General features: G+C 33.7%; 1 protein-coding gene across 1 annotated transcript in view; it reads left to right on the top strand.

Annotated features, from left to right (window-relative positions):
• LOC133323520 (polypyrimidine tract-binding protein 2-like) overlaps positions 1-4,572 on the top strand; it is a gene marked incomplete at its 3' end in the record, with an annotated part of 210,777 nt that extends 206,205 nt beyond the window's left edge. Inside the window, exon 3 of the mRNA XM_061532438.1 lies at positions 4,303-4,572. Within this exon, the coding sequence (XP_061388422.1) occupies positions 4,303-4,572 (270 nt within the window). The remainder of the gene's footprint in view (positions 1-4,302) is intronic.
• Positions 4,573-15,494: the final 10,922 nt, after the last annotated feature.

Below are 15,494 nucleotides of genomic sequence, written 5' to 3'. Positions count from 1 at the left end.
CATACTTTTAGGCTAAGCAACTCGCAAAATTGTTAAGTCAAACGCATGGGTGACTTAGCTTATACTTTGGGTTTATTAGGGTCATAAAGCTACATTTTAAATCTTATCAGGATAATGATCCAAGCATAAGTCACATATAGTACAAATTTGTCGGACTGTGATTTCCTGACTTCGTAGAAGGCTACAAACCCATCTCGTCAACTCTTTGCAGGGTATTTTTATTTATATATATATATATATGTATATATTTCAAGTTTGCTGCTTATATATTATCAGCTGATTTTGCAAGTCATAGATGAAGATGATTGTGTTTTCCTACGCTAGGTAACCATGCTTTAAACTCAATGATCTGATTTTTTTTTTTGCAATTTCAATGTTTGTTGCATGCTTTGAGGCGTTTTTATTTTGTAAATGTAGTCAGCTGATTATATTATTAGGAGGTAAATTATCATTTCAACCGCTTGTAATCAATTTTTATGAGTTTGTTTTTTCGAACTATGCAGTCTTAAGAATATACATTCCTCAAAATCAATGATATTATTTTTTTCTTCAAATGACATGTTCGTTGCATAATTTTAGGATTATTTTTGTTAACTGCAGTCAACTGTTTATATTATTTTTACCTGTCCTTTCAAATACATTTTTCATTAATAAATTGTCCTGTCTGAGATACAAAGCCAACATATGCATGTCTCAAATCCAATTCTCATATTCCATATTCCTCATATTCCATGTATGTTGCATATTTTTAGGCACCTTTTTCGCAAAAGCGATCAGCTGACTCTTATTATCTTAAGAATTTAGTATAAATAAAGCTAGGAATAAAATTTATACGCCAAAAAAATTCATACGAACCTGAGGAAGATATACTTAATTTCTCATATACTTTAATTTTTCGAAATTCGTTAAAATGGAATCCATTTGCATGTGTGATGTATACTTTTAGGCTCTTGTGATTGATTCAAATTATAAATTTTGCGGCCTTAATAGGATTTGAATAATCTTCATGATATTTTTTTAGATATTTATTTATCCTCGGAAATGTCAACAAATAACTGAAATAAATTATCAACTCATTTTTTCTCAAACAGCCTCACTCAAAGACCCCTACATTGGAAATTGTTCATTAAATAGCTTCCAATAACAATGACCACTTATCCTCAAAACCACTTTAGACCACTAATATTTCTATGATTTATTTTTCTATATTTGTTGTGTTTTTCCCTCTACTTCCCAAACGAAAATTTGATGTATTAGTTATGGAATGTCATCGTATATCACAAAACTTGTTTGAACTAGTGAAATATGAGCATCAATATTTCCACTTTTTGTCCTTTTTGTTTGTTTTATATATCTCAACATGTATTACATTTTTTTTCTGTTGTTTCCTCTTGTGTATAGCCCAGTCAGCCAAAGTCACATTTCATTCACGTCACCGGTTGCTGTTTGTAACATTTTTTTTTTTTTTTTTTTTTTTTTTTGTATGCCTTTCAGTTTTTTTCCGAACTTGTCCATTGCTCAGTTTACCCAGGCGAAGCCTATCTGCCAGTCCAGCCTCCTTACTTGCCTACTTTTCATAAGCCTCGCCACCGTCTCCCGCCCGCCCTATGCATAATTTATTTTCAGTTTTTATTTCCGTTACGAACTAATCAGAAAGTGTAATTTCCGTTTGGTATTGATGCTGCTGCATTCAGTCTTTTTTTATTTCATATTTTTTGTTCATCTACCATTTGAACAGCCTAGCTAGCCTCTTTTTGAGTTCTAGTTCTGCAGTTCAAAGTTTTGCTGGTATTTAAAAATAAAAAAACTAATATGGTATAAAAAATAGAACATCCCTGCAACCCCGATTTCGTAAAGTGAACAGCAAACATTGACCCTTCTTCACAAATCAGTCCTTAAAATAGAAACAAAACTAAAAATTCTCTGTAATAATGAATTAATAGGGTGAACTAAACAACAAGTGGCCTCCGGACCCTTAAATCGAAATATTCCAACAATAAATATATTTTTACCTCACCAAGTATTGATAGGGCTTTTTGTTGTCAAATTTTATGCTCAAGTTTTGCTTTGCTTGGTTGGCTGGCTAGCCGCTCTTTAATTTGTCTAACAAATTTGTTGCAGTATTTGTTTTCAGACCCCCGACAACATTAGCATTTTGGGTTTTGTTGCTGTTGCCGCTTTTTTATTTTCAGTTTCTAGCATCCTCTTTAGGGTCTTTGCACATAGTTCAGGCTTAGTTAGTTTGGCCCCAAAGCAATCATAAATTCATTGCGAGAATATTACAGCTAATACTCTTACAGGTAGTAGTTGTAGTGCCAACTGGAGGAGAGTCTATTTTGTTGCAACATGCAACACAATTTTTTCATAATCATGTTAGTGGCCTTAGCATAGTAGTGGCACAGAGTAGTTCGAAAATTTTATCAATACATTGAGAAAAAAGGAGGACACTTTTTAGGGAATCTTTTTAGGCGCAAAGGAAATTAAATGGTTCTCAAATATTGCCTACTTTCAAGCAGCTAACCACTTAAGTTTCGGTCCTGCCTCATGAGAGAATGTATCAGAGAAAATATACATATTTTAATGAGCTTCAAATATCGGTGCCGACTTTTAGGCATTGAAAAAGTTATTTCTTCAGTAATACATGATTCTTTTTCCTGATTAGTGTGATTCCTGATTAGTGTGGAAAATATTTAGCCAAGGCTCCATTCAGAAATTTATCTCATTTACAAAATCATCAGTAAGTGATGCATACTTTTAGGACACGGTTTTTAATGTGTTTCTCTCTGTGTATCTATGGCATTAAGGCCAACAAAAATATTGTTATACTTAATTTACCGCTCTGTAATGTCCTTCCATATAGTTGCAGGGTATGTCGAAAAATTATGAATACATTGAGAAAAGAATTAGGATATATTTTGCAGCATACTTTTAGGCACGAAATTAAGTTAATCGGTCCGGAAATAGTGCCCTTGGATCTTTAGAGGTTTTTTATTAAATATTAACATTGTGTACAGTCTTAATCACAAACTGTACAAATATTTTCGTTTGAGTTAGCATACTTTTAGGCATTCAAAAATTGTTTTAGCAAATTATATTTTAAGGTACACACATTTTTAGGCGTTGCAAATAATATTGCCTACTTTTAAGCATCCAAATCAGTTAACTTTAAGTTCCAGCTTCAATCGATTAACATAATATCATAATTGAAAACTACACATGTTTTCAGAAGTTTCAAATAGTAGTGCCTACTTTTAGGCAACCCAAAAGTTAATACTTCATTTAGGCATGATTCGCTTGGATATCATTAGATAATTTGTTGATAATCATGGAAAGTATTTAGCACAGACTTCATTCTGAAATTCTTAAGGTCCAAATTGGAAACCTTCCCCAAGTGGTGCATACTTTTAGGATACTGTAACGAAAATGTCTTTCTCTCAGTGTCTCCCTGGCATTAAGGCCAACAAAAATATTGTTATACTTAATTTACCGCTCTGTAATGTCCTTCCAACTACTACGACTAAGAGAGACCGACCAGTGTCAGTAAATGTAGGTTTTTACTAACTACAGGCAAGGGTATATATCCGTTTACTGCCAAAGTTGAATTGGTGGCGGTGATGGTGGTCGGTCCTGTAAATGGTTGTTTGTTACAATTTGTTTGTTTGCAGGTGATTTGTTTTTTTTTTTTCGGGGCACTACAATGTGTCTCGGTACACCTATGCAACTTACAATTGGCCTTCCATCTAACCTAGCAAGCACTTCTCTCTCTCTAGCTGGAAAATGAAACTAGCAGACAAAGACGAGAAATCCCCTTGGTTTATAAAAACAAATGGGATTTAAAAGTTTCATAGTGATGTTGTTGTTGCTGCAGTTTTGTTGTGTGGCACCATGGTTCACTAAACTTTGAGAATATGCTACAGAGTTTGGATGCTTGGTGTAAAAACTAAGCTTTCATAGTTTTCCTTCCCTTCGTATATGAACAATTTGATGCTGTTTTTTGGACTTAAAATGAAAAATTTATTTATTTATTGAGATTGTTCTGCTGTTATGTTTCCCTTTTTCATCGAAGAGGGGATTATTGCAACCCCAGCATCATCAAAGGTGTTAAAGTGTTGCATGTCGCCAGCACATTTACTGCAACTTGTTCTGTATTGAAGGGGAAAATATTGTTGTAAATTATTAAAACACCAAAAGTTAATGAGCAAATCCCTTATTGTAACTTATTTGATTTCTCCCCTCAACTTATTTCAAGTTTTAAATCTCATTATTAATAAATGTATTTTCATTTTCCTCTTCTCTTTCCAGGTAAACCCTCAAAAGTAATACATTTGCGCAACATTCCCAATGAATCGAGTGATGCCGATGTCATTGCCTTGGGTGTACCATTCGGTCGCGTTACAAATGTCCTGGTGCTAAAGGGTAAAAATCAAGCTTTCTTAGAAATGGCCGATGAGGTATCGGCCACCTCAATGGTATCGTGCTATAATGTTAATCCACCACAAATGCGCGGACGCATGGTCTATGTACAATTTTCAAATCATCGCGAATTGAAGACAGATCAAAATCCAACGGTAAGTGAGAACAGCTTTTTTGTGTTATTTTCTAAAAAAATATAGGGAGAGCAAATTTTACAGCAGAGGCCACAAAAAAAACCATTTAAATTTGCAGAAGATTGAGAGCTGATGAAAATAATTATATACTGAATTTCCTGTTTCATTCATTCTATATTTATTTCATATCCAAGCGAAATGAAGATGACTTTTTTAGAAATTAACAAAATACTATTCTGAATGTTTGTTGTATCCCCTGTCCCCTCCATTTATCATATCTTAAAATCTTGTAAATAATCAGGCAGTCTTCTACAGAACACTTTAACCATTGTACAACCTCTTTGATCTATCCACCTTCCTTAGCTATTTAACTTCCACTCGGTTTACAATTTTGGATTTATTCGTGATTTCTCGTACCTAATAGGCTTCAAAATATTTGTTTCGATTACACATAGGTTACAATTTCTAAAATATGATCCTCCATCCACTGTCAGTTTACCATCTCTGTGGGAAATCTTCACTTACATCTCCTATTGCGCTGTCCCTTAACAACTTTGAGTGGTAAATTAATTTTCAACGCGTCCTGATTCAGTTCAGAAAGATATATCTCCTCCAAACTTTGTGAACATTTTTACTTTTATATCCGACTTTCGCTCCAATTTCTAATAAATTCCCTCTTTAAGAGGTTTATTTTATAGTTCAGGTGAAACGCTAGTAGGAGAATTTGTATAAAAAATCTGAAATCTATTCCTGCTCAGTCTCGGAATTGATGTTTGAATTGCAATTCATCAAAATACCGATTAAAATAACTTACGTCCCCCCTTATCCGACACAAAATCGACCTTTTTCAGAGCCCTTGGGTATTTTTCTCTGTTCCAATTTGAAGCAGTGGACGTTCCCCTGCATCACACAATTAACCTTCACCCGTTTCGGAATGTTGGAGTTTTTCGTCAATACTCCGTTCTAATAATTTTAAAGGTACTTCCGATGTTTTACTGATCACCGATGATCACCGTATCGGTCTCCATTTTCAGTTTCCGTACACTACTTAAGTGAAATAGTTTTTAGGGATCCTCTTCAGATTTCAGTGGCAAATTATTTCTGAATTCTTCCAAAAACGGGACGATGATAAACTAATTGTTTTCTAATATTTTAATATAAAAAAGAGAATTTTCTATGAGGCCTAGCGAACTTCTTGAATCAGTTCAACGGGCTTGTTTAATAAGGAACTCGTTTCGGATATTCCAATTCATAATTTAGACCGTTCTCTGAAGCCAAACATTGTAGACTTGAAATTTATTTCTTAATGTCTGTTGGTTCCCATAGTCGGTTAGGCTAATTGTTTTCTAATATTTGAATATAAAAAGAGAATTTTCTATGACACCTAGCGAACTTCCTGAATCTGTTCAACGGGCTTGTTTAATAAGGAACTCGTTTCGGATATTCCAATTCATAATTTAAACCGTTCTCTGAAGCCAAACATTGTAGACTTGAAATTTTTAGGAATCAGTGATGGTTACTAGCCTATTATTCAACCAGGAGCAAAGTCATAATACTTCCTGAATCAGCCATTCTGACTGTCTAATTGTTTAGGAAAATGCTTAGGTCTCAATTCTTGGTATTCAAACTGGAAAACCGTACACTGTTCTCGGAATTCATTCTTTGTGAACATCATGTCGACTTTATTTTTTTGTAAGAAAGCATAGTAATCAATATTCCAGGTGTAACGTTATGATCCTCAAAAAGAGCGAGCCTTCTGAATTTGCTCATCTAGCTTTCGAATATTTCAAAACAATTCGTGTATTCACGAAGTTAAAAAATCAAGATAGTTGTCGGAAGCCAAGCTTTGCCAACTTCCAGTGGCCTGACCTCTGACTATCATTTTTTTTTTAATTCCTCCCCAAATAGAGCTATCTGAAGCAAGAATTTTGAAACTTCTTGAGTCCGTCTAGCTCGTTGAAAAAAGGGCTTAAGGTCTCAACTTTTTATGCTACAATTCCTTCAAACCAATCTTTGTGATCTTCCTGATATATTCTTTTCTAAGCGTGTTTAATTTATTAAAATAGCATGACAGTATCATAATGTCCTGCTGGTACTTTGCAACCTGAGGTGAAGTCAATTTCCTTTCCTGAAACCAGTCCAATCGAGATCTCCAGCAAATCTTACTTTATTTTGTGATGCACATTCGTATTGAAAAAGTTGTCAAGAGTGGCTCTGCTGGTACCGGGCATAGCTGAGGTGAAGTTAAATATTATTGGTAGTCCATTCCTTCCTCTAAATAGTACAACAATTCCAGTCAGTCCAATATTTTTTTATATTTCTTCAAATAGATTACAGACATGAAGATTATGTTCCCATGTTATTCTGGTTGGTCTAAATCGAACTCTGATTACCCTTGGCTATCATAAATATTAGAATATATCTGGCGAACTAGGATAATCTCTTTCGCTCTAGGAAGATTCATCAGTATAGTCAGTTTCTTTGAACAAATCAAGGAAGTTGATCTGATAGTTCCATAACTGACAGTTATTACGGTTCAGAATCATTTAGTTCCCAGATATTATAAGCTCCTCTCTTAGCAGTTCCACCAATTTCTATTCAACATATCTTTCCTCAGAAATTTTGAAATCAGTCTCTTTTCAATGTGTTCAATATGTGACAGTATTTGAATTCTGAGTTACTGCAAATTTATTTCTAATTTTCCGCGTGCCAAAAAAATTTAAACATCCTTTCTACTGACTATATTCAAACTGCATATCGCATCTTTCAAAATTGTTTAATTTCAAAAATATCACTGCGTAATGACAACTTACAACTGAAACTTCTATTGCAGTTGGCTTTCTAAATTATTTTAAAACTTCTACCCCCAAAAATCCCCTTCCGAACTTCTTGGAAAGACCTTTCAAAACATTACAACACACCCATAGTTATGTTATGTGTTAGCTCCTAAGTAGTAGATACCGGGTTGGTGGGTAAATCTATTCTAACTGCTGGCATATTGGTTTTCTCCACATTTTTCTTTCAATTAATTAAAATGATATCATATTCAGACTTTTCCATTATAATACTTGAAATTTGTCGTCATCATTGCTGTTGTTTCATTCTGTGCGTATCTGTGCATTTTGGTTGAATTTGTTGTTTGTGTTGTCTGTTTGCTTGCATTTCTGGATTTTAGTTTTTGAATTTGATCCTTTTTTGAAGCAGCATACACATGTCTACATGTGTTGACTGGTTTCCCCTCTTTCTCACACACACTCCTGCAAACACAAACAAAAAGAACAACAAATACCTTTGGAGAAGTAATTTTGAAAAATTCAATTTTGATCTTGAACCCACTTAAACTCTGTGTGCAAAAAAAGAAAATCGAGAGATATGCGGGTTTCACTCCTCCTTAGATTTTGTATTCATTGTTTGTCATTGTCGTTGTTGTCGTCCTGCACATGTCATATGATATTGCATTTTTTGGGGAAAAAATTGCCATACTTTAAAGAAAAAAGTTTTCTAGTCTACTTCCAAAGACTAACTAAAGTGAATTTCAGGTTATCATTACCTTGGGTGGTAACCAGTAGACAGATTGGCTGTTTGGTTAGATGGTTGGTTGTATGAGTTCCGTTATGGGTTATGTGAAGTTTACAATTCAGCACGTGCTAAGTTGTAAAGTTTTCCTTCTGTATTTTTTCTTTTATGATAAGGTTTCAGGAAGTTTGTCCGACCGACCTTAAAGATTAGATGTCTCAGTAGTTGTGCATTTTGTTTTTTAGGGGGAAAGAAATTCTTTGGATAATAACGGTCATTGTGATCCTCCGAATGATTCTACATTTCTGTGATTATTCCTTAATGGCATATTTTGCCATACTTCAATTGCAATTCAAGTCAAATATTTAAAGGTTTATTGAAAAACCCCTCAAATAGGTAGATAAATTTAAATCTAGTCTAAGAATTAAATATTTAATATAGGGTATTGGTGGCGTATGACACATGTTGTACATCATACGCCACCCAGACCCCCTATTAAGTATTTAATTGAAAATAAAACTCAACATTATTTTCCATCATCGTTTAAAATTTATTATCCAAAAACAACATCATGATGCTGCATACATTATGCGAAATTAATTTCAATGAATTAGTTGGAAATTCTGCCAATAAGCCAATATTACTATTAGTGGTTTCTCTGCTCCATCTCCGATAAACCAACAAATAGTAGTAGATTAATGCAAATAACCCACATTAATAGCAACATTCTATAAAATGCTAATGCCTGCCTATAAAATGTTAAGTATTATGAATTTTTGTTAATGGGTTAATAGGTTGTTGGAGCTCGTATAACATTGATTTTTCTGCAAATAAACATAAATACCAGATTTGCGGCAACGTAACCATAATGTTCGTTAGAGACTACATAGACTATAAAATTTTATGTAAACTAGCTAACTAACTAAATAATGTGGTGGTGCTGGTTGATAATGACTTCGATGTTCTTGCCTATCTACCTACCTAACTACTTAACTAATTTCTGTAATCATTCTAATTGGCAGTTATGCAAGTTAATGCGAAAATGTGAATTTTGCTCGAAGAGAATAGAAATTACACAGAAACTCTGGTTATGACAAGGATTTCATTGGCTGCTTAAGATTTTATTCTTATACAAGTAAAAGTCAGAGAGAGAGTAAGGGGAGAACAGACGAAAGGTAGTACAATCCTCTACATATTTGGATAAATTTGAATTCATTAACAATACAAGAACATAGCTAATTATATGGCTTACGAGAATGATTTAGTGGGTTAATATAAATGATAGGAAAATTAGGATAGGCAGATTTTGGTATTGTGTAGCTCCCTCGAAAATAAATTCAAGAACATAACATATGTTATTTTCTTGACTTTATGTCATTTCATATGCTTGGCATGTTGCTGAACGACAACAGCCATAATACTTAAAGAAAAAAATATGAAACCTTAGCAAATGAAAGGTGAAGCTAAGGTAAATGTTGTTGTTGGTTAGGAATGAGAAGGAAGTGACAATCATATTGTCAGTCAAAATGTAATAAAATAAAAATAAGAAAAACACACAACGAAACGTGATGGCAGCTATGGTGCCAGAAATGTTGAAACTGACAATGACATATATACCTAGGCATAGGTGACCACTAACACACCCCATCCATGCTCACACTTCTTAGCCAGGATAAAAATGTTACATCAAATCACAATACACACAAGAAAAAAACAACTTCCCTTTATGAAATCTGAGGATTTCTTTCAACAACATACACACACACTCAAAACTTACATATAAATAAATATCCTTGACACATCTTGCAATGTTATTCACTTTTCGTCTCCTGTCATAAGGATGTGTGTGTTCCATATTTCTGTCAGTATGTGTATGAGGGGGATACTTTTCTTATTGTGGTTTTGTTTGCTGCTGATTGTTGTCCCTTAACTAAGGATTAAACTTAGTTGTGGTTAAAGATAAGCCATCAAAGAAATGTGCAAAAAACCAAAGAATGAAAAGAAAGAAAAAAACATAACAAGGAAAATAAAATACCACAAGTTGAGTGCTCTCATCTATAAGGGGGCTAATGGAAGTCATCATTAGAACATTAGGTTAGTCAAGTTCAAAAACTAAGGTGGAGGAAGGTTATTAAATTGGAATGCAGTTTAAATAGGACTTCACAAACGAAATACAAGGTGCATGATTTGTCCGAAACTCAATCGTAGTGAATTTATTGTTGGGTACATAGGGTATGGTCTGATCTAAATGTACTTTTGAGGAATGCAGTAATATCAAGGGCTTTCTTTTATAGAAAATCTTCATTTTGAAAATAAGAATCATTGAAAAAAATATCTCAACAATGTTCGTAGTTTGATAGCATTTCATTATTTGCAAAAACCAAATAGCAAAGATAAAAGAGTCAAAAGAAAGGTGTAAGTGCTTTCGCGAATACCACTACTTTGGCAGTCCTTATTTTGTTACATAGCTCCTCAATATATTCTTCAAGCTAAATTAAAAGCAACGGAAATTCTATTTTATTTCTCAGTGCTGGAGTGCGTATAACGTTTGTCAGTATGTATTCGACCCTATGTACATGAAGCAGGTAGATTTTCTAAGTAATTACCGCGAAATACATTACAAGAAAACCAAGGACATTAATTTTCTGAACATCAAATTCCTCGCCAAGAGGGATCTATATATAACATAAATATGTCAACTCTGTCAATTGTTCGATTTTATTGAACCATTTGCATAATGGCAAACGGGATCAACGAGTCAAAATCCTCACACTTTGACAGTCCTTATTTTGTTTTTAATTTAAGCTCCTATAATTTATTTAAAATATTCCTCAAATTAAAGCAATGTAATGTTGGTATCATAGTGCGAATGATTAGTGTTAGTATGTATACGTACCAGTGTACAGGTTGCTAAAAACTTGAACCGAGTTTTAATGAAAAGATTTTAGTTTCTATTTAAAAAATTGTCTGATAAATTAACATTTGAATTATGGATCGACCTTCAAATATTACTTTGTAAAAATATACTCAACCATATATTTATTCACAATGTTCCTAATTTAATACCCTTCCAAAAATTATTTAAAAATAGCCATTAAAATTTTGATTTCCAAAATAGTCCCAATTTCTAGTCCCTGGCAAATGTATTTTTCAAAAGTGTTTGATCTGCGATGACACCAGATCTCATAGAGTCACAATACGGACGTCCTTTTTTATCCAATTTATAATTCCCAATATCTTCTTCAAACTAAATTTAACGCAGTGTAACATTTATGTTATTTATCGGTGCAACAGTGCGTATAACTATTGCCAGTATGAATACGACCCTATGTACAGGTTGCTTAAAAATATAGATTTGTTTCAAATTATTTCAATCAAATAAATACAATAAATCAAATAAATCAAAATTTGAATTACGGATCCGAGGTGACCTTCAAATATTACTTTCTAAAAATATAATCAATAGTTATTCAAACATTTCCCACTTTAACATACTTCCAAAAATTATTAAAAAAAATAGACAAAACTGACTCCACATTTTCTGAAACTGATTTGACCCAAAGACCAATATTTTCTCATGCCAAATTAGAGGTTCTGCCAACAAAATTGCAGTCACTTCTATAGGGAAATAAGACTTAGATCTTGAAACCCATTAAAATGGTGTGTAAACATTGTAGAATCTTCAACCGATTGCGACTATACCGGAAATAGGAAAGAAAAGTTATATGTTTCTGAAATATGAAAGTCCAATATAAAGAAAAATAAATGCAATATCGAGAAAAAATCACTTTTAATTATCTTTTAGGTTCTTTTTTACAATGATCAACAACAATTTGGAGGGTATAATTCGTACATTACGAATACGAAGCGATTTAAATAATTTGTACTGTATACGCTAATTGGTACTGTACACATTTTTGCACTCATCTATATATTGAAAAGCTTATAACTTGGCAAAAAATTTAAATTTTTTATATTTTTCTTTTAATATGTGTCGTACATAATCAGCTCTTAACATATGTAAACCAAAAAATACACATTTATAAGCTGCGTATTAAATATAAGCTCTAAAACATTCTGTTGCCTATGGGCAACATTGGGCCACAAAGGGTTAAAGGCTGAAGGGAAGAAAAAAAATAAATTATAAACTAGAATTTAGAAACTTACTTAAGGACCCGTATGATAGATGTATTCATCATAAATCAATGTGTAAAGGGGTCTTATAACCGATATGTTGTTCATACGCCACCAGGTGCCAAATAAAGAAACTATTCCATACTCTTCGTTATTTGTTATGAAATTAAAAAAGGATACTTATATCCTGTTGCATAATAAATATAAAAAAAAAAATTTCAAAATATTTAGGTGCCGTAGGATTCATATTAAACATGATACGCCAATATTGGCAGAGTTCTTATGATTGTCGTATTCATCATACGCCACAATTAACTTCCCATTACAGTTCCTAAATAATTTAACTACTTCCACTACCAGTTATATGAACAATTTCTATTGCTAAATAAATTTTCAAAAAAAGTCCCACAAAAAAATCGTAAACTTATTTGAAAATATTTAAGATGTCGTATGATTGATATTTATTGATCATACGCCAACATTTACAGGAGTCGTATGAGTGACGTATTCATCATACGCCCCCATTAACTTCTCATTATAATCGCTCATTAATTTAACTACTTCCACTATAAATTTAGTAATGATTATTAAAAATTTGCGGAATCAACTTCTATTTCCTTACTTTCGAACTAATTATAATCACATTTATCAAATCATCTATCACATCATTTATCTACGTTTGATCCTTTTGAAGCCTTATCTATCCATCCAGCATTAAGTAATAAGCCATACGTTCAAAGAAACGCACACACACACCCACATTAATTTCTTAAGAAACCACAGCAAAAAAGAATTTTAACACCACCATCATCAAACTATATATATAGTGAAAATCAAAAGGACATAACTTATTACAGTGATAAGACACGGGAATCACACATGGTCTTCTCCTTCCACTCTTTAAGAAAAATACTACTTGCCTCTCCCCACTCTTTTCTCTTTAAAAAAGTGTGTACCTCAGGTAATACATCAAAACTACCACAATATATTGCTGTTGATGCTGCTGCCGCCGCTACTTTGTGGTATTCATTTTTCCACGTTTGTTGTTGTTGTCGTTTTTTTCCTCTACCACAATAATATCCTCAAAAGACCTTCATCTTCTTCTAGGACTTCTAATAAGATAGGGATGACATACAACAGTCATCTTCTTCGTCTTGCTGATGGTTGTTGTGTATGTCATCCATGCCCCGCTCGCCAAACAATACACACGTCGTGTGTACACGAACATTAAAGTAGCATATGCATTAAATCCTTTTGTTTGGCTGTGGTCCCCTCCTCCCCCTCATTGTTTTCAATTTCTTAGAAACCCCGTCCTCCTCTCTCACTTTGCTTGCAATACCATTAGAATAGCAACGGCCACATTCATATGTTGTGTGTTTCCTTCATTTGACACATACACACAGAGCACAGAAAAACCTGTTATCCTTTGTGATGTTTATTCATATGTGTGAGTATTTGTGGTAGTGTGTGTATGTTTGTGTTTTCTTGTTATTTTTATTTTGACACATTAAGACTTGTTACATTTCAGTTTTCAATTGTTATTTCAAATATTTGTTGTTGTATTAGGATTTTTTGCACACACACACACTGAGGCATCCACGTGCATAGATGTGTATGTGTGTTGTCCTTTAAGCATTTATTTGTGTAAGTGTAACAACATGATCACCACCACCACAACTTCTTTTGTTGCAGTCATTCCTTCCTTTCGCTTAACACCAGACACACAAACTGTCAGCCAATGTGTCATAGTGTGTATATATGTGTGTGTGAGTGGTTGCGCCTTTGTGTGAATGCGTCTCAGTACTACTGACAGCCGCATATATGCTTTTTATTCTGTTTACACTGTTGTTGTTGTTATTATTTTTTCTTACATTCACGCGTCGTGGTTTTTTCTTCTTCTCCTCTAGCATTTGAAAAAAGAATTGTTTCTTCGTTTCGATTTTTTCCTTTTTGTAGTGTTTTTTATTTATTTTATTTTCCATTTTTATTATAATCACATGATCCGGCTAGGTAGCTAGCTAGCTAAAGGTATCAAGCCATGAATGGCATCATCGTGACTTGTGTGTATGTTTCCCGTCGTGCAATCAGTCACTTTGAATTTAAACAGATGGGTAACTGATGATTTGAGCGTTGAGGTTTCGTTTGATGGATGCAGCAGCACTGTGTTCCGAGGAAACAAAAACAAATTCCTTAAGGATTTTCGATTTTTTATTATTTTTGTAGATATTGCAACATGATTTTGTGGAGGAAACAAATTGTTTTGGGAATTTGAATTTTATTTATTCACTTTTTAGCAATATTGGGAATTTTGATATTTTTTTAATAAGGGGGGTACGTATGTGGAATATTATGGAGTATACACCCCATGGTCTAATAAGTACAAATAAAAAAATTCAAAAACCAGTGAGCGGAGCAGTATAATCGGACGGGCCGACCATACGATACCCTACACAACTTCTACGAAAATCTAGGTTTGTGTGGTTCTACATTCTGAGCTTGGGCAATATTTCGCGATATCTTCACCCTATTGACCCTTCTAATTAATGGTAGAGATTCCCATCACCGTGGATTTTGTTGTGATTTTTGGCTTACTTTAAAAAAAAACACACAAAAAATTAAGTTTTCGGTCCACTTCATTCCAAAATTAATATCTGATCAGCAACGAAAATTATAGGCGTCGTCCTTGACCATAACTGAAACCGCATGCACAACTTCGAAGCGATCAGCGCTATATTTCCGTCCTCCAGTGTTGTAATGGGTTACTAAATAATATATGAACACGTAAGCGCCTGTAAATACTTAAGTGTAACTCCCACATCCGAGTACATATGACAATATAATTGGCATCAGTTTAAAGGCCAACCACTCCTCTTGGATATACTATAAACTTTTCGGGTCTATGTTCTCCAGGAGTTAATATGTACGCTATAGTATAAAAATTTTGTAATTTTTCATACAAAAGTCAGGGTCAATTTGATCCGCAGAATTTTGTGAAGATTGGTCCATAACTGTGGCTTGTATTGTGTTTACAAATTATAATGGACAGACGGACGGGCACACATGTCTAGATCGACTCAGCTAGTCGAGATGTGACGATCGGTATACTTAAAGGTGGACTAATATTTCGAGGCGATACAAACTCTTGGGGCTGCACAAAGCTATAATACCCTGACAACATAGTTGTGTAGGGTATAATAAATGGAAATTGGGAGAGCATGCAAATTCCTTGAACTGTTAATAATCTTTACCAAAAACAATAGGGGTCTTCATTGGCCAGAACCGGTCCTACATGCAAAA

Source organism: Musca vetustissima, unplaced genomic scaffold (genome assembly GCF_032173495.1).
Source record: "Musca vetustissima isolate MV318-11 ecotype Yass unplaced genomic scaffold, APGP_CSIRO_Mvet_v1 utg18434, whole genome shotgun sequence".
Lineage (NCBI taxonomy): Eukaryota > Metazoa > Arthropoda > Insecta > Diptera > Muscidae > Musca > Musca vetustissima.
The sequence above is the reverse complement of the archived record's forward strand: the minus strand, read 5'-3'. Positions and strand labels throughout refer to the sequence as shown.